Here is a 27,145-nt window from a genome sequence, read left to right as displayed (position 1 = left end):
AAAAATTATGCTTAATATGAAATAATGTTTAAGAGAGCTTAATTTTTCTTAGTAAATTTTTTCAACTAGGTCATCATAAATTGCCATAAACAGTTGTCCTTCTTGTCAATGATTTGTATTCATGATTCAAACACTGACTTATAACTCGACTGAGGAGGGGATAAGGAAGGCATCCTTAAATTGATATTAGTAATATTATTATTCTTTATATTTTCATATTTTATATTAAATATGTATTTGATGTATTTTATTGTTGTACTTTGTAGTTTACATTTTTAAAAGACTATTACTCCTATTTTTATTTTATCTATAATTTATTTCTAAAGTAACATATACAAAAGTGGAAATTCATAAAGTATACGTAAGTTCTGGGCAAAAAGTTGAGTAGGCAATATTGCCGAGAAGTTGAGAAACTTAACCTAGGTGTTACGGAGGGCAGGAGATCTGTGTCAGATAGAAAGGCCAGTTATGGTAATTTCGCATTATCGAATGCTTTTAAAAGAAAAGGAGACAGTGAAATAAAGAAAAAGGTTAAAAAAATGATCTTGTTGAGAATTATGAAGTGATACAGGCATTTGAGAGAGAACTGGAAGATGTGTTGGGAGAAACAGGTTAGAATGGCAATTCTGTTTAAATCGATATTTGTCTTTTGTGCTTAATACGGTATTTTTAGTTGCACTTTTAGTTTATTACAGATTTACATGATTCTACGCCTGACAAGCTAGGAAATTCCTTTTCCCCCTTGCTGTAGTGGGTTAACGAGCTCTACTCTAATTTCTTTCTTCCTGAAGCCGACCCAGACCCACGTCAATCACACCTTGACTCCGAACCGCTCGGGGCGCCCCTCCTGCACCAGCAGCTCGGCTCCTCTGTTGCCGGCCGCACGTTTCACGCGTGCAGCTCCCTGCCTCCCACTCCGTTCTCAGCGCGCTGAGGTCTGAATGCTGTACCAGGTCGGTCAATCCTGGGCACAGGCGTTTTTAGAACGATTGATTTGGCTGTGGCACTTGGTGTAATCACACGTTTTAATTCCCAACTCCAGCATTTGTGTGTTACCACCTTCTCTGCTCTTTATTTACCTTCCAGTCTGTTTCCTTCATCACTTCCTTGTCCTCTGCTCTCTGGTTAAATGCCGTCAGTTGTGTTCTATGTCTTCTTCTTACCCGCATTCTCCTCAGGCCCTCTCACCCGTGTCCTCAGATTGATTAGATGATTATTCTTCAATCGATATCTCCACGACTCATACATTTTAATCGAGAACAGACCTATATTTCAGACTCCCTTGAGTTCATCTCCACTGAATGTCTCTCGCACGTTTCAAAAAGAGCAAAGCAAACAAGCTATCCTCCTCTTGCCAGTGGCGGATTCTCTGGGGAGGGACCCTGTCCCCCTCAGACTCGCCAAGAGAAACAAACACGGGATTCACTTCCCTCACCTGCTTCCTCCTACTGGTCCCCATGTTTTGGGGCTACTGCCTCCAGATGAAGCCTAGCCCCTCCTCTCCTTCACCTCTTTCTCTGAGTTAATTCATGCTGTATGTATTTTGAAGTTGAATAATATAATTTTATACCCATATACTTAATAGTGCTGCTCATCTGAATCTTTTTTCTTTATTCCTTAAAAGATTCCATCCTTTCATTGACACCAAAGGCATCTGTGTAAGGCAAAAAGAATCGTTTCATTGCCCTTCTTAACACCCTTGCCAGACTTCGTCACTAAGTCCCCAGTCTTGTGCTTAGCATAGGAGGCCACGTGTCATCTGTGCCCAGCCCACACACCTCTCAAATCTCTTGCCAGAGAACACAAAAGCTACTGAGAGTTCCCAAGCCAGCGTATGCTCTTCCCACACCAGACTCTTCTCATGGCCTGTGATGCCACGAATCCTCTCCTGTCTTGTTTCACTGCCAAAGAACTACTCATATTTGAGAAATTAGGTTATATAGCCTGTGATAATATATTTAGTTTATAGAAGAGGATACCAAGATTCAAAGAACTTAAATTATTTTTCTAAGGTCGCACAGTTAGTCTATGGTGGAAGGATTTATTTTTATTGGGGGGGGGGGTCTGGTGGTACTTGCGCCTTTACTTCTATATGATTGGAATTTTCTGAAATAAAGTTTTTCTTCTTAAAGTCTCCCCCATCCAACCCCTGGCTGCTGGACACATATTGGGACCATGGGGCAGGAGCAGAAGTGGGAAACACTGAATATCATTTGGGAGGGAGAGGACGGTGAGACGGGAAGGAACAAGTGTCCCCACCTCCCTCTGGAGGGCGCTAGGACTGGGCTGTGCTTCCCAGGAAGATGGGAAGGACCCCCACTAGATCCCATCAGGCACTCAAGCCCAGAAAGCCAGGCCAGGGCACATGAATCAGGTCAGGGGTCAAATCCTGGTTCTGCACATGCAGCTGAGTGTAGTCTTGGGCTAGCCTCTCCAGCCACAATTTTGGGCCTCAACTGTCTCCTCTGAAAAGGGGAGCACCTGGTGGGTTGCAAGGAGGAGAGAATACAGAGCTCACTGTGTATAGCACACCACATAAGCCACACGCTTCCTGTCATCGCATCATCATCGGGACCACCTGGGGGGCCACCTGAGAGGGGGGCCACCTTGTTACCCCATTTTACAGAATGACATCCTTTCTTGTGTGGTCACTGTGAGGAACCAGGGAGGTGTCCCCCAGCAGAGTGGCCCACGGGGGACAGTGAGGAAGGGGCTTCGGGCGCCAAGCCTCAGGGACCCTACTCGCCCTCCAGGAGCTCATTGTGGTCCCAGTCCTTCTGCGGTCTTGCGCTCAGGGGCTAGCAGATGAGCTCCTTCTGTGGCCCCAAATGCCACCCAGGGCCCGTTCCTCCGCCAAGAGGCTGGAGCGGCCAGCTGGCTATGGGACCCTCCTGACCAACCCTCTGGGGCCCCAGCAGAGAGCCAGTGCTGACCCTCCTCGCGGCCCGTCGGTGGTGGGAGGACTTAAACCTAAGTGTTCCGGCAACCTGGGTGGCTCAGTTGGTTGAACGGCTGACTTTGGCTCAGGTCATGACCTCAGATCCCTGGGATGGAGCCCCACGTTGGGCTCAGCGGGGAGCCTGGTTCTCCCTCTCCCTCTGCCCCGCCCTCCTGCTTGTTCTCTCTCTAAAATAAATAAATGAAATCTTAAAAAAAAAAAAAAAAGTGAGTCTTCCTACCTCCGAAGCCTGGCTCTTTTCACTACCTTTCATTCAGTAAGGCAACCCCAGATCTATTTCCTAGTGTTCTCAGTGACTCCGTTTATTCAACTTGTTACAACTTGTAGCCTGGGTAAATTTGACCCACCTTCAACCTTTGCAAAACTGTATCTGATAAAAGACTAGAATTTAGAACATCCTTTAGCAACTGGCATCTGGATTAATCAGAAAAAGAAAAAATACGTAATGAAATGGCTATTACTTTCAGAAGATAATTTTTTATCTTTAAGAGGAAAACAGAGTTCCCCATTTTGCTGGTATACTGTAGGCCATATGTAAGAAATACAATAAATACGTGTCATCCGGAGCAGACTGTTAGCAGATGATACTGTATCTCAGACCATGTCTGTCATTTTCCTCTGCCAAACACTACTGCTTATGGAAAGAGAAATAAGTACACTTTTTAAAACTACTTAAATGAGATTAAATATTCTTACATACGTACTTGACTAAGTGAGAAATATTTATTATTCCACTAGTTATTAACAGGTTTGTTTCATTTGTTAAAAATCATGATTTATAAGCTGGGAATAAGAAATAACAGAGTATGTAAGTTTGGAATAATTTAGCTGATTATTATTATTATTATTTACTATAAATTAGGCATAAAGGTTTTTTAGGAGGCATTACAATTTACTCACAAATTACAAAAGTTTCTAATGCTTTTTTTTTTTTTTAATGTTTATTTGAGAGAGAGGGAGAGAGCACAAGCAGAGGGAAGAGGCAGAGGGGAAGGGAGAAGCAGTCTCAGGGAGCCCAACATGGGGGCTCGATCCCAGGACCCTGGGATCATGACCTGAGCCCAAGGCAGGCACTTAACTGACTGAGCCATCCAGGTGCCCCTCCAGTGCTTTTGTTCCTTTGGCATTGGACATACAACACTTATTATGTCACCTACAAAATTTTTATCAGAGCATTACAGAAAAATAAGTAAAGTGACTTGTAGGCGAATACCTAGCTAACAATCCTTAAAATTTATTAGTAGAAACTCAAGCATTCCATGTAATTATTTTGCACAGGAAGAGAGCCTGACTGGTTGCTATAGAGTCTCTATAAACAATTGAATGCAATCACCACACCAAGTTGGATTTATATGAGAAGCACATGAAACATGGTCTTTTTCCTTGTCATTGCAGTGAATAACAATTAAATGTAATAATTACCATAATATTCTCTTACAATAGAAGTGTTTCGTTCTCCTACTATATTACTTTGGAGGTTTTGGGTTCCCAAGGCAAAAAAATACAGTTTTCTTGTTTACGAGTAACAATAATAATTAGAGCTAAAATTGAACCATTTTCATATTTAAATGTACTGGTTTAGTAACTGAGCACTTACTATCTTAGTTTCAAGTAGAAAACAAAAGAATTAAAATATCATTAAGATTTAGCCCAACTTGTGAAAAGATGTTATGGACAGACAATGTTACATTCTTTGGGATTTCAAATTAAAATCAGTACATCCTTGGTTTGTATTTGGTTAATGATGGAAAGCATCTCTAACTTAAAGAAAAATGAAATCTATACTTTATTATCAGAACTAAGAAAAATTAACACTCTGTCTCTTTCTCATTCCACCCCACCTAAAGCTTTTGGTCCAGATGTTATTTTGTATTTATTTTGCAATGTTTATTATGACAGTCCAAGACCTTTATGTTTTCAAGATACATTGGTCAGTTTATTTATAGACAGCTTCTTGAAGCGAAGACAATTTACTCTGGGTATGGGTTAAGCTCCATAGCACTAGAAAGAATGTGTGGCTGGGTTTCTCTAGTGTGTTCTCTGTTAACTCCTTTTATTTCCTTTCATTATGAGGACCCTTTTTTCCTTTTCTTTTTCCTTTAATCTTATAAGGTTTTACATGATTTACCCTGTGAGAAAGAGTTGAGTTCCTGGAGCTATTATCCTACACAGGAAATGAAAGGAAGGTGGAATGGGTGGCTGGGCCTCCCGTACATTGGCTTACAAATCTGGCTCCTGTCAAAGGTGAAACTGGAGATTGTCCCAAGGCGCCCAGGATACAGAGAAGTTAGTTAAGTTTTGATAGAATCACTGGTGCATCTTCAACCAGGCTGAGTACCGGCTATTGGACAAGGGCCGGGCGAGGCACCAGGTGTTTGCGTTTATGCAGTAAAGCTCCATCAAGGTTGTGGAGGCCTCCTGCGGAAAGATTCTGCTGTCCTTTTCCTTTATGTGTTGCAAAATAAAACAATATTAAACTGTAACGCCAGTATGAGAAAGTTCAACGAAGTTCTCATTTTTCCCATTGTGACTAGTTCAATACCACTTTGGTAATATTGAATAGCGTTTTTTTTTTTTCCAAAAATTGTTTTGTAATATAAAACAGCAGATTTTTTCCCCCAAAATTGTTTTCCTTACCTCTGCTTTGTGGAGTCCCTCAGAGCATGCTTAGTCTTCCTGTTGGGAAATCCAGCCCTGAGTCTGTGGTAGTCCAGGCTGGGGGCATTGCGAAACAGAACCTGGGAATGTGGTAGCCAGTGAAGGCTGGGGAAGCACAGAGGGCAGTTTTGGATTGGGGCTGGTGGGGCATCTCTAGAACCATACGTGCAGCACTTTGCAGTAAGATTGAAGCCTCATTTTGTAAATCAAAACATATAAGTGGGGGGGGGGCTCACTGGCTCAGTCAGTTAAGCATCTGCTTTTGGCTTAGGTTCTCCTCCCAGGGTCCTGGGATCCAGCCCTGCCATGGGCTCCCTGCTGGGGGGGGCTGTGCTTCTCTTTCTCCCTCTGCTCCCCCGCCCTGCCCCCTGCTCATGTTCTCTCTCTCTCTCAAATAAATACATAAAATCTTAAAAAAAAAATAAGGCATATAGGGGATTCCACTTTTAATTATTTTTTTCCTTTAGTATTATTTTTCTTTCTACATTTTAAGAAGTGATTTGGGAATGAATTTGTTTTCTGAAGCATTCTTCTCAGTTCACTTTTAACTTAGTGATTGAATTTTGTATCGTTTTGCTGGCTAGTTCAGTGCTTCAGTCATGATTGCCTTTATAGATAAAGACGTTTTCCTTCAAAGTGATAATTGAATCACTTTATCTCTGCAAAGTTAGACTTCTGCATTTTCACATTTTCTGATTATTTTTGGCCACAAAACTAATAAAGTTACATAACTACAAATGCAAAACTATGTTTTCTTATAATTTGTACAGACTGGAAGACATTAATATTTACTATGGATGCAAGGGTGGGTAAAGCAATTATTACCAAATAACACAAGGCTTTTAACCTCTACCTAGAGACCTGATAGAAAATTTTAGGAAAATACTTACGGGGCCTATACATGTGAAAATAGTAAGTCCGATTGGGTAGCTCTTTTGGCCCCTCAAAGCACTGTTGCTAGTTAGCCAAACAGCAAGGATGGTAGAATCTATATTTTATTTATTTATTTAGATGATACCTCAATGGATGGTGCTATAGTCTAAATGTGTCCCCTCAAAATTTGTATATTGAAATCCTAATGCCCATTGAAGTATATTAGGAGGTGAGGCCTTTGGGAGGTGCTTAGGTTATGAGGTTGGAGCCCTCATGGATGAGACCAGTGCCCTTATAAAAGAAACTCCAGAAAGATCCCCAGCTCCTTGCACCATGCAAGGACACAGAAAGAAGGTCCCATCTATGAACCAGAAAGTGGGCCCTCATTAGATACCAGATCTGCCAGCACCTTGATCTTGGACTTCCAGCCCCCAACAGTGTTATCTGTAAACTACCCAGCTTCTGGTATTTTGCTGTAGGAGCCCAAACAGACTAAAACAGGGAGGAAATACCTCTACTGATTGGTTTTATATTCATTTCCCAAAGTGATTTAGTTCCCCAAATATTAAACCTGAAACAAATGATGGTCTTCTAGAGTAAGTTCTCTTTAAGCTTATTAATTTTTAATTATTCTTTGTCAGTTTGGTCTTTATTTATGATCTGATCGACTGGTTGTTTTGGAAAGCGGAAAGTGTAGAGGCAATTAAGCTCATACTGGCCCGGAATTTCAAATTGCTTAGGATTGCAGGAATGTCTATGATGAAACAATTTTTTTCATGATTGCAGAAAGGATAATTTCATAATGAATTTGGAAATCTGGAGACCTAGAACAGCACTTTCTAATGATCTTTTCTATAAATAATACTGTTTCGAATTTGATTAGATCATGTGGGTATACAAATTAAGCTCTATTCTCTTGGCTCTTTCCCATGTTGTATATTAAGCTACGCTTTAAATATTCCACAATCAACAAGTGGAAATCTTGGTTGTGGAACAAGTGGAATTATTGGTTTACCTCAATAATGCATTTTTCCCCCTCCCATTCTAAAAACTCCAACATTTAAAAGTAGACTAGGATGGCAATCAAGAAAGCTAGATTTCATTTGCATGAAAATGACTCCCTTTCCTAAGTGGATTCTGCTTGTCTGTGTCTTTTTGGAATCATAAATTATTCTCACCGCTGTTTGGATGGAACTAAAATCTATTTTCCTGTAGTATTTGGTGTGTTCCCAAAGTGAGTCATAACCATTTTTTTTTTTTTTTTAACCATGGGAGAAAGCTCAGCAGGAGCAAACGTAGTGATAAACAGGACCTGCTTCTAAAAAGTTACCACATTAGGAAATTTCCTTGGATGTTAAATACCAAGTGCTTTTATTTATTTTATTTTTTTGTTTGTTTTCCTAGTTTCTTTTTGTTTTGCTTTTATTAAGCTACTGCTTTAAGAAGTGTAAATCATATTGTTTCCTTAGTTTGGTATTAAGAGTAGAGGAACGTACTAAATTATTTCTCTTCCAACTTATTCTTAATTTTTAAATCATTAGGTAATATTTTTTCTTCTCAAACTAGTCAACCAGAAAACATAAATAAGCAAAGTACAGGACCAAAGCAGGGAAAGAGGCCAAAGGCTAGGACGACTGACATTGCCACCAGGGAGAACTCAACGCCTGAAGTCTAGGAGCACAGCTTTTTTTTTTTTTTTTTTCCTTTTGGAAGAGCATTCTAGGGGCAGTGAATGGTTATCATGGAGTGGCTATAAGGATAAAAGTAAGGGCCCCCATTCTTTTCAGGATCAGAAATTTTTCTTTTGTTTTTTTCAAATCTTGAGACTGTCATGGCCAGATGGTTGAACGAGCAGCTTCCTGTCTCTTGGGAGGTTGGGACCAACCAAGAGGATGCATGATCTTGGCAGAGAACATGCATAGTACCAGCAACTGACTCAAACATGTCCCTGGTATAGATTCAAAATTTAGTAGTAGCTTATGTTATTACGTCTGGGCACCACAACCTTTACAAAGTGAAGTGGTGTCTCCTGCCTTATTTTTGACGTAGCTCCAATGATAGCAGCTAAAGAAAAATATGCCAGAAGGAAAGGCTGCATGCTGTGTTCTTATATGTGGTCACCTCATGCATTAGTGCTTGTATTAACGCCTTCTTTGGAAAGATCTGTATAATTTCCTCTAAGAAGAAAGTTTCCATTGAGGTCAACAGTGTGAGGAATGAGGAAAGGCCATCTGTTGCTGTAGCTAAAAACAGTAGTGGCTTATATATTTATTGTGTTTACAGCATCAAAGCACTTATAAATATATTGTATTATTTTGATTTTATTATAGACGTGGATCCTCCTGTAAAATTTTTAATGAGTTATTAAACTGGTTGAAAAAAATCTATCTCTTGCTTAAAATCTATTTGTGATGGAAATTTGATAGGGAAAACTAAAATGGTAACTGATTTTAGTAGTATAAAAGCTAGTATATCAATTAAACCTCCGTTTGCAAGAAAACTTTGGTAATTAAACTTATTATTCAGCTTAGCTTAAAATTTTTTCTAATATGTATCTGCCAGTCCTCTATTTTTAAAGTAAAACCTAATCTTTAGTAGATGATTCCGTATCTTGGATTGTCTCAACATGGTTTTCAACAATATTTTTCATTGCATACAGCTGTAGATACAGAAGCATAAGATTATTTTTCAAGCTGTTGATATATCAGATTATTTTATGGTCATGTAATTCTGTCTTCTGAAATTATCATGTACCAATTTTCCAGCGAATGAAATATTTTTACTAGTTGAGATTCTCTTACAACTATATTTTCATGACTATGAATAAAAGTGGTTACTATTTTTTGCTTTTTTTCTTCCCTCCCTCCCTCTCTCTTACTTCCCTCCCTCGCTGTCTCCTTTCTCTTACTTCCCTTCTTCCCTTCCTTTCCTTCCTTCCTTCCTTGTCCCCACCCCCCTTACTTGTTTATATGGTGGATGTGTGGATCTCTGAAATGCTTAAGAGACAGGATGGGCAAGAAAAGGTGTGCGACAATTAAAATATTGATATTGGATGTCTGAAGTGGCTGGGAGAAAATGAGGCATTATCTGAAGGAAGTTTTCTTGGCAGTTCCAACAATAAGCAAGAGTTGTTGATGCTTCTTCCTGTATCATTTTAATTCTGACCAAGGACTCAAGGACAAGGTGGTCACGGTGGTAAGTACCTTGCTTACAAGGAGAAAGAACTAAGCTGAGTACCAGCCCACAGTCATAAAGGGCTATAGCAATGCAGGACTTTCCCAAGGAGCCATACCAGCTGTTCCCTTTCTGTTTAAACTTTGATCTTTTGATGATGGCACATCATTCTCATTTCTCCTTTACCCTCTGAACATACTAGCCTCCTCCTGGTCACTGCCCCACCAGCCAGTCCACAGGCCCTCTGGAGCTCACACACAGCTATGCAGACACGGATATAGGCACACACACGTTTATACACACATTCGGAGTTGAATCTTATCCTGGGTTAAGGCCTCTCTGATTGGACTTCTTAGCTTCTTTTTCACGAGGTGCTAATTCAGATCACAGGAAAATACTTCTATAATGTGTGTCATGGACATTCAAGGAAATAATAATAAATATGATTTCAAAGGGATATAATGTAGGCGAGGGAGCCCAGGCTTTGGAGTCAGCCAGAGCTGAGAGGGGCTTCTAGCCTTACTGGTTGCTACTTGTGTGACATTGGCCACTTCCCTGTGCTCTAATTTCTTAATTTCTTCATTTTTAAAACAAGGAGATCAGTAATTCTCTCAGACTGCTTTGGGGACAATTACATAATATAACTTAGCCAAAGGGTGAGTGGCTAGCATGAAGGAGAGACAATTTTCTTTTGTCTTTTTTTTTAAATTTAGAAATATAATAAAAAATAGCACATCTAACTTGGTGAGATGAAGTGTTATGCTTGCAATGGGAAAAGTCTCAACTGATCCGACCACCAGCTTTATTTAATTTTATTATTTCAGTGGAGGATAGATTTGGCTTCCAGATGAACTCTGAGTAATGAATCAGCCTTAGAAAGAGGACTTTTCTCTCCTAATTTGCAGAGAATAGTTGCCATTGTTTTGAGAAAGAGTCTAGTCAGTTCCTCTGCTATTAAAATATATCCATGGGGAAGATGGAGTGTTTTTACTTATGTTCGCTGATCAAATGCATATGCATACTTTAAAGAATGAGTAATTTCTCAATTTTAAGAGGATTTAAGACAAAATGGTATTTACATTTTAGTTACTATTATTGATTTCATTTCGGTGATTCTCATGTATATACCTTGAAATTATTACATGTGCACATTTATATGCATATTACTACTTATCATTACTCAAGAAATAAAATTGATGTATATGTGTTACTTGTGAAATGAGTCATTACATTTTAGTGATATTTATTTGTATATGGAATAATTACTCTTATATTGAGTGATGAGACTTTCAATTCTAACAACTTTCCAAGGTAGGCGTTGCCATTTCCATTTTGCAGATGAGGAATGGAGGCTCTGAGAGACCACACAACCGGCTCAAGGTCACACAGGTTATGACAGTTAAGTAACACAACTGGGATGTTAACCCAGACTGCCTGACTTTAGCTACAGAGAACTTCCCATTTTCTTTGAGACCTTCCTTTGTGAAGATATTTTGAAATCTTCCTGGCATTAGTTGTATTTATATATTCCTTTTTTCCTTCTCAATGTTATTCATTTCAATATTTTAATAACCACTAACGTGAACAACTTTTAGTTCAATAATGACGGAGTTCAAGCTGTATCCTTTATGAGCTTATACATTTTCACATTTGGGAAAAAGCAGGGTTGAGGAACCCAAAGGACACTGCCACTGATGAGGACTCCTTAAGGGCATCACTATGAACTAACAGAGAGGTCACGTGCTCCCCTGCCAGTAATTGTCTTCAGCTCACCTCTCTCATGTTGCATTTAAGAAAATGGGAACTCATGGGGCACCCGGGTGGCTCAGTCTGTTAAGTGTTTGCCTTTGGCTCAGGTCATGATCGCAAGTCCTGGGATTGAGTCCTGCATTGGGCTCCCTGCTCAGCGGGGAGTCTGCTTCTTCCTCTTCCTCTGCCTCTTTCCCAGCTTGTGTGCGCTCATGCTCTCTCTCTCTCTTGCTCACTTTCTCAAATAGATAAAATCTAAAACAAAAACAAAAACCAAAACCAGGAACCTAGAGCACTCAGGTGATTTGCCAATGGTTAACACTGGGACGAGAACCTTACTTTGACTACAGAAGACAGACCTCCCCTCAGTTATAAAGCAGAATTTGGAGACCAGGAGTGTGGATCAGACACAGACAGATTTATGCTGCTGCAGCTTTTGATTCTCTTTGAATCAAGAATTTACCAGCCATCCATTACCATCAACAGGTCACCAAATCCTAGAGACATAATTGGAGCAGAGAGTTAATGCCTTCTGTGACTAGTGTTGGAAATTTACCAGAAGTTGATCATGAGTTTTTGCTTAAAGTTGAGTAGGCTGCCAGTTTGAAGATCATAATGTTTCCATGTGCCTCAAGATCTATTACAAGTATGTTTAAAATTGATGTTATCTTTGTCTTCATTTATATTTCACCCGAAGTATGACTATTAAGGCTACTTTTCATTTTTTCCTTTGCAATAATTCTACTTTTATTTAAGTGCTGCATCAAGGAGTTAGATTATCTGCTGCTTTCTGGAGGACCTCAGGGTAAAAGTCCTGAGTCAAAACACAAGGGAAGGCGTTGTCATTGCCACAACTGTTGTGTCCTGGTTGATTCAACCCTTTCCCAGCACTGCATTTTCAGGCCTAGACCTTCCCAGTAATTGCTTTTTGAAAGATTAGAGACAATGATTAACATAGAAAGAGACAAATAATTTGGCTGCTTATGCTTGACTAGATAAGACTGAGGACAAAGATGAAGTCTGAAGCCATCCAAAAGTTCTAGAACATGGGAATATACTTCCATTTAATATAGTTTTGTAGGAAAAGGTTTATTTCTCCATGGTGATATAAACTGTAGTTGAAAATAGAATTATTTTCATACATTGGAAATAGATCTAGTTCGTTGAAACATTTATCTCATGCAGACTAGGAAAGAAAACACCAAAGTAAGAAACAGAAATGCATCATTCAAAAATTTTATATCTTGGAAGACAAACAAGAGAAGTGAAAAACGAATTAAGCCAAGCAGTCCACGTGAACAGTACAGTTGGTGGAAGAAGAGTGACCAGAGATAGGCAGCCAGAAGCCAGATGCAATTGCCAATTCTTCAGAAAGCATTGATCTTTAGAGGGCTAGGAAGAGTAGTGGGCAGAGCAGCCAAGCGTCCTTCCATTACAACAGGAAGGTTAAGGTGGCCCACGAGATTCTGTGCTGCTTGCTCAGAGATGCCTCTTCCTGCCCTGGGCTGGCTGTGTCCTCTGTGAAACACTGGTGAGGCCTTCAGCTAGGGTGACTTCAATCCCCGAAAGAGATCCACAGACTCAGAAAATATGGAGAAGAAAAGGCCAAATGTTCAAGATGGAGGAGGAACTGACATATAAGGAAAGATGCTAATTTCTAAGCAATGAAGGGGGAGCAGTGAAATCATTTCCGGAGGCCTACGCATCTAGAATTAGAATTTTGTTGATTAAGGGAAAAGTTGAATAAATATCTCCTAATATCCTATAAGCAAATCTCTATCTACTTACAAAAGGTAGATTCAAAAAGCAAACATTAAGAAATGTAAAATGTTCAGATTACATAGGATACAGAATCCCCTTTCCTAATTTATGAGTCTGTAACAATTTTCCAATAAAACAAACAATAAAACAAAATGAACAAAACTTTAAAAACTATCAACAAATATATTTATTGTGGTGGCTTTCCCCCCTACTAGATACACCTTGTTAGAAAGTAGTATCCCTTTTAGTTTCAGGTGGACCATTAAGCAGGTAATAAAATTGTTTTTCCCTCAGAAAACACATGACTTTGCAAACATGTTCTATTCTCCTTGCTCTAGTTTTTGTTTTTCTATGAAATCAGAATTTTCTTCTAATAAGAATGATTTTGCTTTTGGAAGTTACAGGTGCATGTTTACAGACTTATATAACCCAAGGGGTAGCAGAGGCTGAACCACACAGTGCTGACATCGATTGGAGACCTGTTCCAGGTAGTCACAACCCTTCACAGCTTCGTAAAGCACAGAAGTCATCTCCAACGCTACGGTTTCTTCCACATTTCGCCTTTCTCCAATCCCATACAGTATGCTTAACTCTGGTGTACACGCTCATGTTTCTTGCGGAAGGACAGGGTGAGGGCAATAGAACCGATCTGAAAACAGTCTTTTCTGTGGTGATAATTCCTATGATTCCAAATGCCAGGCCCTAGTATCTGAGCACTCTCTAGATCTCCTGGACAAAACAACACTGTTCTTTGAAAGATGTTTCTCTTCCCTGATCTCTTATTTACTTTGAAGGGATACTGCATCTTTGAATTTGCAGAACTATCTTTCGCTTCTTAAAGCAATAGCTTGAAAAATTATTTTTATAGGGAAAAGATGTTGCTTCTCCAGATGTCATCATTATGTTGTTACGTCTTATAGCCTATTGATAAGTATGTACAAAATTTCTTGTCTCTTAGAAATGCACAGAAGCATGTAAGATAACCATTTGAAAACATCCCTTCTTTGAACTTTTGGCTCTTTGTTGTTAACTATGCTTGTATGAAGAATATAGCAACTATTTGGAATGTTGTTGAGACTGAGCAGTAACTGACACGTTGTCCATTTGTGGTCCTAATGGCTAGAGCACCTGTCCTGGGCATCTGGTTGAGATAGCAGCATCATGAGTTTCCAACGATCTCATGGGACCCTTTAATGTACAGTGCTGACCGATACCGATTTCTGTGGTTTATCTTGGACCTTTCGCTTCTTCTGCTGCTGTTTGTCTTTGTTTTCTCGTTGTTCTGGAGTTTCTCTGCTGGGTTCCAGACCTTTGTTATCAGGTATTGCATCCTTACTTTCTTCTTTATTAGGTTTTTTTCTTTTCCTCTCCCTTCCTTTTTTTCCTGAAATGAAAGAATACATATTTTAAAAATATATTCAATCATATTCTACTTGGTTATTTTAAGTTTTAAAAAATGAATTAGATTTCTCTTAGGTTGCATATCATACCCATAGATACCAAGCATCTAGTGTTCAAATCATTCACTCAGCTACTTTTGCTTAAATCTGTACCATATTTCAAGAAATGTGAACATGGAGCACAAAATACAATGAAGTAATTAATATATGATAATTTTGGACAGTAGAGGGTTCTGTAGTTATAAGTTTGATCATTATTTTACATAATAGTTACGTATGGATATTTAATATAAAGTTTTGGATAGATTTCATATAAGAAATTTTTAACATGTATATGTTATCTGACTCCTATTTAAGGCACTACTTTGTATTCAAATTTTCCAAGTAGCAGTTACACATTTGCAATGTGCTGATATAACTACATGCCATCTACTAAAAGAGAATTGATTTACATAACAAATATGCAAATACCAGGATAACTGTACTTTATTTCAACAAAAATGTTTATATGTTGAAATTAATTTCCTTTGCAATTACATGCAGGGTGCTAACTATAACTTATCAATAACCCTATGGTATCAGCTATGCAGGCAGGAACATTGTGTCTCTATCACTCAAATGAGCAAATATTTATTGGATATACACTGGATTCCATGGAGGTCCCTGATCTTGAACTGGGTTTGAAGCATAGATTTAGTTCAGATTCACAGTCCGTGGCATTTTAAAAAGTGGAATCAACACGACCTTAAAGGTTTTGATGTGGAAGGGCATACTGCAAGGTAGACTGGAGCCGGGGTGAACAACTGAGTTGCGTCCTGTTGGCATTGGAAAATTGCTAAGAGTTTTAGGGGAAGAGAGTAATTTGAGCAAAGTGCATGACACCTCCACCAAATTGGATGGGCTGTTTTCATTACTTTCTTTTTTTGTTTTAGTTTTGTTTTGTTTCTTATTTTCATTTATTTCTCTACAGTGAATTAACTAGGTATTTTATTATCATGTAAACATTAATATATGTATATTTAGTCTACAGTGCAAAATAATTTCTGAGGGCAAGGTTTAGTAACATCCATCACCATATATATATATATATATATATATATATATATATATATAATCCCAATGAGAAATTACTGAATTAAATCAATATCATAGGAAATGAAAACTAATGAAAACTAGGAACCAACTACTCCTTGATGTGGGACAAATTCTGATAACATGTATCCCCACAGACTGAACCATGTAAAATTTGAAATTAGTATCTGTCTAGAAAAAAATCATTTTGGACAAAGAATTTTGGAGACTTTATTTGTATGAAAGAACCAAAATATTTTCATGTCCTGAAATAGGCTGCAAATATTGAATTCAGTGGTTTGGCTTTCTTCTTCTTGAGCTCTGGTTACAGAATCCTAGGGAGCAATATTATTAATACTGCATATGTATCCTGGGCCAACAAAGTCTCCTTGGATTAATGATTTTATGCCACAACTAGCTTTGTCTAAGACTATATTTATAAAATCTTCCAACTACTTTATGAAAACTTGCCTTGTTGAGCTAAACATAATGCACCTCCAAATTCTGGACTCTAAAAAGACAGTTAACAAAAATGAGAATTCAGACCACTGTAAGACAAGTATCAGCTGAATTGTTTTGGCTATGCAGAGATGAACAAAAAATGTTAGAATTGACTATCATGCCTAGAGCTGAACTAGTTGTACACGGATTGACCAATTCCATTATTCTTTTCACTTGAAAGAATTTGCTGGATTGATTAAATTTCTGAGGAAGGAATCCAGGTTTTGTTTTTTTCTCATTCTGGCTTTAATTACAGATTTCAAGTGCTGACTTGAACTTGGTAATTAAACAGAGAAAACTGAAGAGCAAATTTACCTTCCTGAATATGAAGCATAATTTAATTTTCATGAAACTGTACAAAGTGAAAGAGAGAAATGCTGGTTTTCATGATATGTGCTTGGTTTTCAGAAGGACCTGGCCGCAAAGGTTAGATTACATAGTATTTCCATTTTGAGGAGCATTTCGGAGGTATTCAAGTTCAACTCTAAAAAAATTGTCAGTGAAAGTTATTCCAAAGTTCCATAAAAACTACTGACCCCAAACAAAATGTTATTTTTATGGAAATTATCCAAAAGTCCAGTGTTTGACATTGTTCTCTTGATGGTGGTCCAACATCTTACAGCTGTGATCTTAACCATAATATTCTGAACACATAAGAAATATATTGTTTCTTTCTTGGCCCCAGATTGATTTATATGTTTTTTAGCTACATGTGACAACATACTCAACTTAACAGTACATTTCTGCTTATTAGCAAACTGATATGATTATTTCTTAAGACAGGCAGAAACATTTTTGGAAGTAGCATGAAACTCAGCATTACAGTTTTATTATCCAAGGAGTAACTAGCCTGGGCGGTGAGTGTAAGGGGAGGGTCTAATAAAGTAACAGGAAACTAGCACATTGTACATGATTGTTGCCCAACAGAGGGCTATTGCACAATACAAAAATGGGATTATTATTTTTTACACACCACGTGTTAGTGGTTGGAAACACTAACCACCCTTTTGCATAAATAATATATTTTCCTCTCGTCCAAAAAATAAAATAGAAATGCAGGAGAGTGGCTGCAGTCCACTAAAAATCACATGCAATTCAGGAAATTTTGTAAGGTTTTCATTAAAGGGGACTTCTTTTTCTATTCTGATGACTTTTTATTGATGTGGTCAATAGTTGTCTCATACCTTTTTTGGTAAGTTTGCAAACTAAGCAAACTACGGCAATCTTACATACATGTTTGCATTTCATCATTCACGGATTATGCATGTGTACACATGCACCAGATAGGGTTGTAGAGTGTTCTAATGATCATCGTCCCTCGATGTTCCATGCATGAGGGTGACGTTGGATAGAGACCATCCAAGAGAAATTGCTATTAGCAATCAAGTAGGACCTGGGCCTTTATGGTGCAATGTTTATTTAAGATTGCTGTTTTTAGGGTCAGAAAAACACAGTGCTCAAATTCTAGGTCTGCCACCAACTAGCTGTGTGACTTTTGGCAATTTGTTGGTATCTCTCAGGATTAGCTGATATTTAACATGTGGCTAATTATTACTACTTGCTAAATGTTGTAAAGATTACACGAGATGCTTGTAAAGCACTTAGCATAGTGCATGGCATGCATTAATCATGGAAGAAATGAAAGCTAATGTTATTAACTCATTACACAAACATGAATTAAGCTTCTACTCCATGCCAAAAAGTGTGCTACAACTTGGAGATACAAATGAGACATGGAGACAGGCACAATAATTATAGTTAGAAACTAATGCTAAAATAGAGAGGGGCGTGTGCAAGCTCCTAAGGGGAGCACAGCAAGGAAAGCAATGACCTCTGCCAATGGAGATTGAAAAAGACTCCCCAGATGGGGTGATGTTTTGAGCCTTAAAGAATGAGTGAGCGTTTGCCAGGCAGAAGAGGGCAAAAGGGGATTCGGGCAGTCAACAGTATGGCAATGAAGGCATGCAAGGACATGGTGAATCTGGGGAACTGAAAAAGTAGACTTCCTTGGTTTGATCACAGTCTAAATATAGGACATTACTCAGAGAAGCTGGAACGATGTACAGGACTCAATTGCCATGTTGGGAGTTTGTCCTGATGATCAGTGATACTGAAAACCGGAAAATGGCAAGTATCAGAATCTGACAGCAGGGCAGAGTTTGGATGTTTCTGTGACTAGTTTAGAAAAGGCCAATAGGATATGCTGGCATGTGACCTTATTTCCTATTTCAGGAGCACTTTTCTAATTAGAATCCATAAAGGGAGTGTACACAGTGACAGGTATTTATTTTTGAGCCTTAACTTTTTAAAAAAATTTAAATTCAATTAACATATAATGTATTATTGGTTTCAGAGGTAGAGGTCAGTGATTCATCAGTCTGATATAATACCCAGTGTTGAGCCTTAACTTTTAAAAGAGTAGCTCAAATCTCTGTGCAGATCAGTCTAGCCACATATTATTTAAGATTTCATTGCAAACCAGTATCACATAATTGAATAGGTGATATTTTTGAGATACTGAAATTATTTCCTATTAATACGGAAATACATAGTCATTTATCTAAGCACCTGCTAGGGCCTTCTGCAGGCCAGGCTTCCAAGCATATATGACTTTGAAAAACACATATTCTTAGGCCCCACCCCTGGAGCTTATAATTCAGTAGGTTTATGAGGGGCCCAGGAACCAGTAGTTAACAAGTTCACCCCGAGTTTATTTTTTTTATTTTTTATTTTTTTTAAAGATTTTATTTATTTATTTATTTGACAGAGAGACAGCCAGCGAGAGAGGGAACACAGCAGGGGGAGTGAGAGAGGAAGAAGCAGGCTCCCAGCGGAGGAGCCCGATGTGGGACTCGATACCGGAATGCCGGGATCACGCCCTGAGCCGAAGACAGACGCTTAACGAGTGCACTACCCAGGCGCCCCCCGAGTTTATTCTGATAGAGAATAAGAACCACAGCTATAGACCAATAGAAGATCCAGTTTCCTTAAATGTATACTCTCAAAGTTTATTTCACATCATATGGTTTCTCATTTAATTTCTTTATGTATATAAAATATGTTTTTTTATGTACTGTATAGCTACTCATTTTTAAGACAACTTTTCTGATTAGGTGCATTTGGAACAGACGCCTAGATACAAAATGAAAATTAGTTGCAGGTTGTCTTTTTAAAATCTGTTCAAATAGAAATATGAACTAAAAGGAATAACATGTAAAAATGAACAAAGAGAGAAGGAAACTGTCCTGAGTTATTTTCCTATTTAAGTTCCAAATGAAAAATGAAAACTATAGAAAATGCTAAATTACCTTTTAAAATATAATAGGGTTATAAAAAGGGTTGCTTCCATAGAATCACAGATAGAATTTATTTGTTGGGAATTACTCAAATTGTGAATATCAGTTCACAGTTTTCTGAATGTTTAGAAGTGTCTAGGCAGAGGTTTTAGTCACTTTATGAAAGTGACTTCTTGGTGAATTTCTCACATGACACCACTAAGGGGAGCCATTGAGCTTTCAGTAGCTCCGCTTCCAAGACAAGCTGTTAAAATCTTTTTCAAAAAGCAAAAATGTATCCCACATTCCAGATGGAGGACTAAATATTACCGAATCTATAACTAAAACCAATTAAATAAATATCTCATTAAAATGTAAAATGTATTGCTAGCTGTTTTCTCTTCATTGGCTATGGAATGAAGTTCAATTGGAAACGCATGGCTTTATGCCTTCAAAAAAGCACAAATCGTGCGAAAATGGGGTTAATCTAATGATTTTTAAGTCTAAAATTGACCTGATTTTTATGTATAGAGGATGAGAATTCCAAATTTTATTCCTTTTAGTTAATATATCACTGGGGAAACTTTGCAGAGGAGGGGAAATTGCTACAGTCTAACTTCTTTAGCAATTATGATCTGGTATGTAGATACATATAATATATAAATGCTTTTGGATTGTGGGCTATCCAAACACAGAACAGCCTGACCCAGAGGTAAAGAACACAGCTACAAGTCAGAAAGGCCAAATTCCTGTTCAGCTGTATTATTACCACGTAGAATTAACTTCAGGAATACATTCAAACCTTTTGTTTTTTGCTTGTTTTTTTTAAAAATAAAATAGAAATAGGGGTGCCTGGGTGGCTCAGTCCGTTAAGTGTCCGCCTTCTGCTCAGGTTGTGATCCCGGGGTCCTGGGATCGAGCCCTGCGTCGGGCTCCCCGTTCAGCGGGAAGCCTGCTTCTCCCTCTCTCTCTGCTTGTGTTCATTCTTGCTCTCTCTCTCTCACTGTCAAATAAATAAACAAATAAAATCCTTCAAACAATAGAAATACTTATTTCCTTGATATTACTCTAACCTAGGAATTTATAACAAATATAGTGAAAATATGAAGGAATGGATTTGTAAATAGGCACTTAATTTCTCCAAATTGAAGTGTAAAGCTACCTAAATTATTTATTCTGTAGTTTAATACCTGAATTAACTTAATTGCATTTCTACTTAACTTCCAAGATGCCTCTGATTAATTATTCACAGAAAAATAATTTGGAAAAATAGAATTACATACTCTACCAAATGCTGTTAATTTGGGAAATTACCATGAACCATTTTTGCAAAGAAAGCTCTGATCATTAAAATATATTACAATTGAAATAGCATTTTCCCACCAGTTGAAAAGGACTCATACAAGAGATGCAATCTATTTGTGTCACATTCTTTTAGGAATTCAGAAACAAGACTGTCCTGACTGTAAGACACTGAGTGTAAATTTTAGGAGGTCAAAGTGGATAAACCCAAGTGTCTTACCATGGCACTCAGGGTTCTGCTCCTCTGTCCTGGCCCCTGCTCGCTTTGTCACTCCCTTCATTGGCCTCATACTTCTCTTCCTAGTCACCCCTGCACTTCACACACCACAACCCCTATGTTTACCGATCCCATGTGTTTGATACATTCACTAGAATGCATTCTCCAGCTCTTACTCAGACTTTGTGTTTAATTCTCCACCACATGTCACTCCTTGAGGGGGACCTTCCTCACTCGCTCACCTTTCCTAGATTAGGTTACTTATATTTTACTCTCTTTGCTCAATAAGCTCCTAATTAGTAGCCTGTTGCAGTAATCACGGTGAAGATGACTAGGGAGGTCTGCTTCTAAAAATAGTAAGAGTAATGGTAATTAAAGTTTAAGGAACACTTAGATGTACCAGGCATACTACTACTACTTCTTCTTCTTCTTCTTCTTCTTCTTCTTCTTCTTCTTCTTCTTCTTCTTCTTCTTCTTCTTCTTCTTCTTCTTCTTCTTCTTCTTCTTCTCCTTCTTCTTCTTCTTCTTCTTCTTTTTTTTTTTTTTTGTTTAAGATTCATTTATTTGAGAGAGAGAGAAAGAGAGAGAGCTCCAGCGAGCAAGTGTGGAGAGGGGCAGGGGCAGAGGGAGAGTGAAAGAATCTCAAGCCAACTCCTTGCTGAACAGAGAGTCCAGTGATTCCTGGCCTGATCTCGCAACCCTGAAATCATGACCTGAGCTGAATCGGAGAGTCCTCCGCTCACATTGTGCCAGGCAGGCGCCCCTGTAGCAGGCATGCTTCTAAGTGAGAGAGCCATGTCTACGAGCTCTACTGGAACCTCCACCGGACACTGAGGAAAATGAGGCTCTTAGCCACACTGGACTCCTCTGCCTCCAGGTCACACCTCCATAGAGCACGCAGCGGCTCGGCGTCCTTGTTTTACTTCACACTTAAGCTACTGGGTCAAAAAAGGGGGCAAGGCAAGTGTGTGGACTAACCTAACACAACAGAGACTTTTATAAAAATTGTGGTTTAGAATATACTTTCTTCACCTCTTGGAATTTGAATTCTGAGCAGCAAGTTGCTCATCAGATCCTAACAGCATCTTGAAAGAGATACTTTGTGTCAGCACCAGCCGGTCACCTCATTCTTTCCTCTCTTCTTTCTTATTGCTACAGTCTGTGTGTTTTTCAGTATTTCCATCCCCTTCCCAGTTGTAAAGAGGTAGGATGCAGTATATGTGAATTTTAGAAATTATTTACCTGTTACGTCATTTATATATAATTCAGAAACCTTATTTTACCTTTAAACTACCACTGCTACAGTTCTAAAATCCTCATAAAATTATCAGAGATTTTTATATTTTGTTACACTTAACATCAAAAGAGAGAAAGAAAAACTGTACTGATTTAGATTTAAAAATCCCAGTAAGGCACAAATGCAGTCCTATTGTAAATCATTTCATTTTATAGCAAACGTCATAAACATAAACAATGACAAATTTTTAGAACTTCTATTTTCATAATGTGCTTTTGCATAATAAACTTTCTTTTGTCAAGTCAAATACTTCCCTTATGAATTGATTACTTTCAGTTCGCCTTGACAGATTTTTTTCCCTCTGTTGTTTAAATAATTTCATCACTCACTGAAGATTCAGGATCTGAAATTTTGAATTTTAGCTCTGTGCTGACAGAAATTTCCATGCCCCTTTCACCCAAGGTAACTATTCCATCTCATTGCTTCTGCTGCCCAGAACCCTAGCCTGGCTCCTTGCACTCAAGAGGGACATTAGTCAGAGTCCAAAAGAAACTGTTAAAGATGCTGGATATTGCATACTAGGCATATAGCACGTCTTCCTGCTGTAAATTATCAGTGTGAAAAGAATAGTTAGAAGCACAGAGGAGAAAGTGCCCAGAGATTTTTTACTATTTGCAATATTTACAACCTAGTCATTATAAAAGTAAAGGGTACCCTATGTTTTATTTTATAATATTTTAAAAACATAGGAGGGCATTACAATTTATATAACTATGTTATTTAGGTAACCATTTTAAGTTTAGTATTCTTTTTATGTAAATTTATTTCTCTTGAATCACTACCTTTCGATGAAAATTTCATTTGAAATTAGTAATTTCGGTATTTTATTTGTTTGTTTGAGTGCAAAATCTCTTGACTTTGAAATTTTATCCACCACATTAGGTGAGATTACAAAACTCTTGGAAACTAAATCACACACATTAATTTATATGTCGAAAATTTTTTGGTCTAAGCATATTTGCATAATGTGTTTTGAACTAGATCTTGGATCTTATACAATTGTATCTACTGCATAAGCATGTAAACTTATTCCGATTTTCACTTGTCAATGGGTATGCTGGTAAATTTCACTTATTGAATCCAGTCAAATTTAGTACATTCCTTTTGCCATGAAGTTCATAGCTAGTCTGTGAAATGAGCATTAACTGCTCCCTCAAGGAAAAAATGACTCTGCATATGATATTCTGATTGTTTTATATACTGTTTGTGAATTTATGATAGGATTAATGTGTACATTGCTTTTCTTCAGAAATTAGATAATGGTGTGGCTGGCTCCACTATTTCAAAAATTACTGAAGCCTGCCTACTTACACTACTGAACGTCCTCCATGAAATTTTCAGGTTAGACCAATCTCCTCAAAGTATTAATGACTATTTCAAAAAATGAACTGATGTGTTTATCTTTTTGTAACACCAGGCTCATGCTGGCTGCTGCTGTAGACCATCAGCTTGTATCTCAAGGTGTGTGTGTGTGTGTGTGTGTGTGTGTGTGTGTGTGTCTATGGAATGTTTATGTCAAATGCTTCTTTCTCATCATCCTTAAAAAAATCTATTGCAGTCCACAGTATGGAAAATACGGAAAGAGCTCAGATGTCCATTGATGGATGAATGGATAAAAAAAGATGTGGTACATATGCACAATGGAATATTACTCAGCTGTCAAATAGAATGAAATCTTGCCATTTGCAACGATCTGGATGGAACTAGAGGGTATTATGCTAAGCAAAATAAGTCAGTCTGAGAAAGATAAAAACCATATGATTTCACTCATACGTGGAATTTAAGAAAACAGGTGAACATAGGGGAAGGGAAAGAAAAATAAGATGAAAACAGAGAGGACCTACCATAAGAGACTTCTAACTCTAGGAAACAAACTGAGGGTTCCTGGAGAGGAGGTGGGTAGGGGGTAGGGTAATAAGGTGATGGGCATTAGGGGGAGCACTTAATGTAATGAGCACTGGGTGTGATATGCAACTGATGAATCACTAAATTCTACCCCTGAAATTAATAATACACTATATCTTAACTAAACTGGACATAAATAAAAAAATTAAAGAAAAATCTATGACAGCAATTTAAATATTTTCAAAAGCCAATAAAATAGTCTCTTTAAAAATTCCTATCATACACATATTGCCAGACTCAAAGTATATAAATAGTATCATGAATAGGTTTTCTTATAAAATTATTTTAAAGCAGAATACATAACTATCATTCAGACTACTTATTGAGCGATTCCCTTAAGTCTGGAAACATTATTTCTTTAGTATTACATTATAATTAATTCCTTTTTAAAACTTTTCTTCTTCTTTGTGATAAATCAGTTTGCCTAACTCTGTCAATTTAGATTTTAAATGTGTATTTAATATATCACTAATCAGCAGTTAAGTTGAAAGTACTGCCTAAAGTGTAGGTTGGTTTGAAAATCTGAGTCTTAAATATTTTTTCCTGGTTAAATTTTATTTTCTTGCTCTAAATCTTTCTGAGTTGATAATCATGCTATCTCTGTCCTTAAAACACATTTTAAAGTAACATAAAAAAGAATGCTTAAATTTGTGACTTAACCAATTCATTTACCTTAGAAAACCAAAAACCTCAGTTGTATCAATATTTGATTCTGAAAGTTACTGTTTTTCAAATTTTTTTCTGTCCTTACATATTCCTCTCAGGAGGGAGCTCAGTATAATAGTGAGTTTTCATGCAGAGCTTAGAATAACATTGGTATTTGAATTTTCACCATTTTTCTTTAGTTAGGTATATAGTCTCACAGTTCAGTCATTTACACTTGAAATACATGTTCTGGGATTTGTTTAGGGTAAATATCCACCAAAGGCCTTTTTTTTCTTCTTTTTTAAAGAGAATCAGTAAGCCAAGAGCACTGTCTTCATCTTTGATGAAATATAGCTTTCCAATTAACAGAAAAGTCTTTCATTTCAAAAGGCTGAACACAATGCTACTTGAAAATTTATTCCAGCTGGTTAAGTCGAAGAACTGAAACAATTCCAAAGAAAGAATATTCTCTTGGCATTTATCATTTGATTTTCATTTGGATAAATTTCTGTTTGTTCCAAGAACTGGCCTCAGAATTTTGTTCTTCTGAGACAAAAAGAGAAGTGTTGATAGCCATGTTTGACTGGGCTCTACTTCCTGCCTTACTCAAGTTGTCTCCTCGGTTGTATTGACAGAAGGGGATGGCCTCAGACTTGCTGACACATTTGCAGTGATCGATTATACCAGAAACGTTGATATTATTTTAATCTCTTTCATCATTTTATGTGGTAGTTGATTCTAATGTCTAATTCTCATCCTACCACAGCCCACTCTTTCTTTTCTTTGAAGCTTTTTATTGTTCTATGGGGGAAAAAATGAAACTCTAATCTGGAATTACATCACAGACGGAAAACAACTACCAAGTCTCCTATTTGGCGTGTGCTACTCCAGGATATTTTTAGTAGAGATGTCACACGCATTTATAGCTTTAATTTAATATTTTCAGCTATTTATTGATTACCTATGTGAAATTCACTTTTTAAATGTGCCTTCAGTACATTCTCAAATATTTTCACCTTCAGTATTTAAAACATTTTTTGAATTAGACTTAATCTCAAACTATTGATTTCTTAAACTAGGATGGAAAACAGAAAAATCTCATTTAGCCTCTACTATATTAAAATTTGTAATAAATAAATTTTATTCAAAATGGAAATAAGATCAGAAATGGCAATATTTCACCTGTGGCAGATAATGCAAACTGTTTTAGGTACTTTTTATCCTGGTTTCTTTCTGCAAATATCTGTTCTTAATTAGAAATACTTTCCACATGCATTTTCTAAAACCAGCAAGATAGCTTCTTGTAATTATGTCATCAATACTGGTTACATGTACTTGAGTGGAATACAACTGGTTTAATTTCTCTAAAATATTTTGGTAATTGAATGTTTGGGCCTATAATTAAGTGAGATTAGTAAGATTTGACTGTATCTCATTTTATGGCTTTCACTGTCCTCCTTTTGTCACTGCACTGATGTGTTTTAGGGTGGGAGAGAGAGTCAGGAGGGTAGGCACATGTGTAGCAAATGTGTGTGCATGCCTGTGTGTATATAACCATATATGCACATTTTTCTTTAAGGTTCCTTCCTACCATAAATAGAAAAGTTCTATTTTTCTGGTGGATTTAAAATATCGGGCCAAAGGCAGAGAGCTTGTTTTCCCATTCAATTTTCAACCAGTCTAATAAGGAGATTCATCCTATAATGAGTGTTCTTCAGAAGCTTGATCCTTTAAATTTAACAGACTCTGCCAGGCTACATGACTTTTAACTTTTTCTCATCAAACATTATTTCCCATATGTCAAATTAACACTTGTAAGCTCTTTTTTCTTGATGAACTTTCAAAATGTTGTAAGGAAAACAGAATATAGGTCCTCTAATAGGCATCTGATTAATGCAGAAGAAATTAAAGAATTACTTTCATTCTTTGGATACACAACCTCTGTATGTGGACTTTCTCTCCCAACACTGACATGATCATTAGAAGCCCAATTTCCCACCTCTTTGCTACTAACTAATGAGTTAGTAGCACACTAGTTCATTTCCTAACTAGTTCATTTCCTTCCCTTGCTTTGACTGAGTCCCTAACTGTATCATAATTTATTATCTACTGAATTTTTATTATATTCCTAGCCATTTTTGTAATATGTCAAGGCGATACTGAATTATACTATTTTTTGTAATATTAGGAAGAATATGTAGTAACAATTACAAAAATGATGAACTTATTTTTGTAGAAATGCAACCTTAATTTTGATTCCCTATAAAAATACTTCAGAAGGAAACACAATTCACAGAACAGGTTATTTTGGTGGTAGGTAGATAATATTGGGGCCTCTAGCAGTGGGTTTCTGATTCA

At 37.4% G+C, this 27,145-nt stretch overlaps 1 protein-coding gene across 1 annotated transcript in view; it reads right to left on the bottom strand.

Moving 5' to 3' along the window:
• Positions 1-13,337: 13,337 nt before the first annotated feature.
• Positions 13,338-27,145, bottom strand: part of RSPO3 (R-spondin 3) — an 83,850-nt gene continuing 70,042 nt past the window's right edge. Inside the window, exon 5 of the mRNA XM_045805595.2 lies at positions 13,338-14,558. Within this exon, the coding sequence (XP_045661551.2) occupies positions 14,365-14,558 (194 nt within the window). The 3' untranslated portion in view covers positions 13,338-14,364. The remainder of the gene's footprint in view (positions 14,559-27,145) is intronic.

The sequence above is a fragment of the Ursus americanus genome, chromosome 11 (genome assembly GCF_024610735.1).
Source record: "Ursus americanus isolate L20-20 chromosome 11, mUrsAme1.1.p, whole genome shotgun sequence".
Classification (NCBI taxonomy): Eukaryota; Metazoa; Chordata; class Mammalia; order Carnivora; family Ursidae; genus Ursus; species Ursus americanus.
This window is presented reverse-complemented; position numbering and strand designations above follow the sequence as displayed.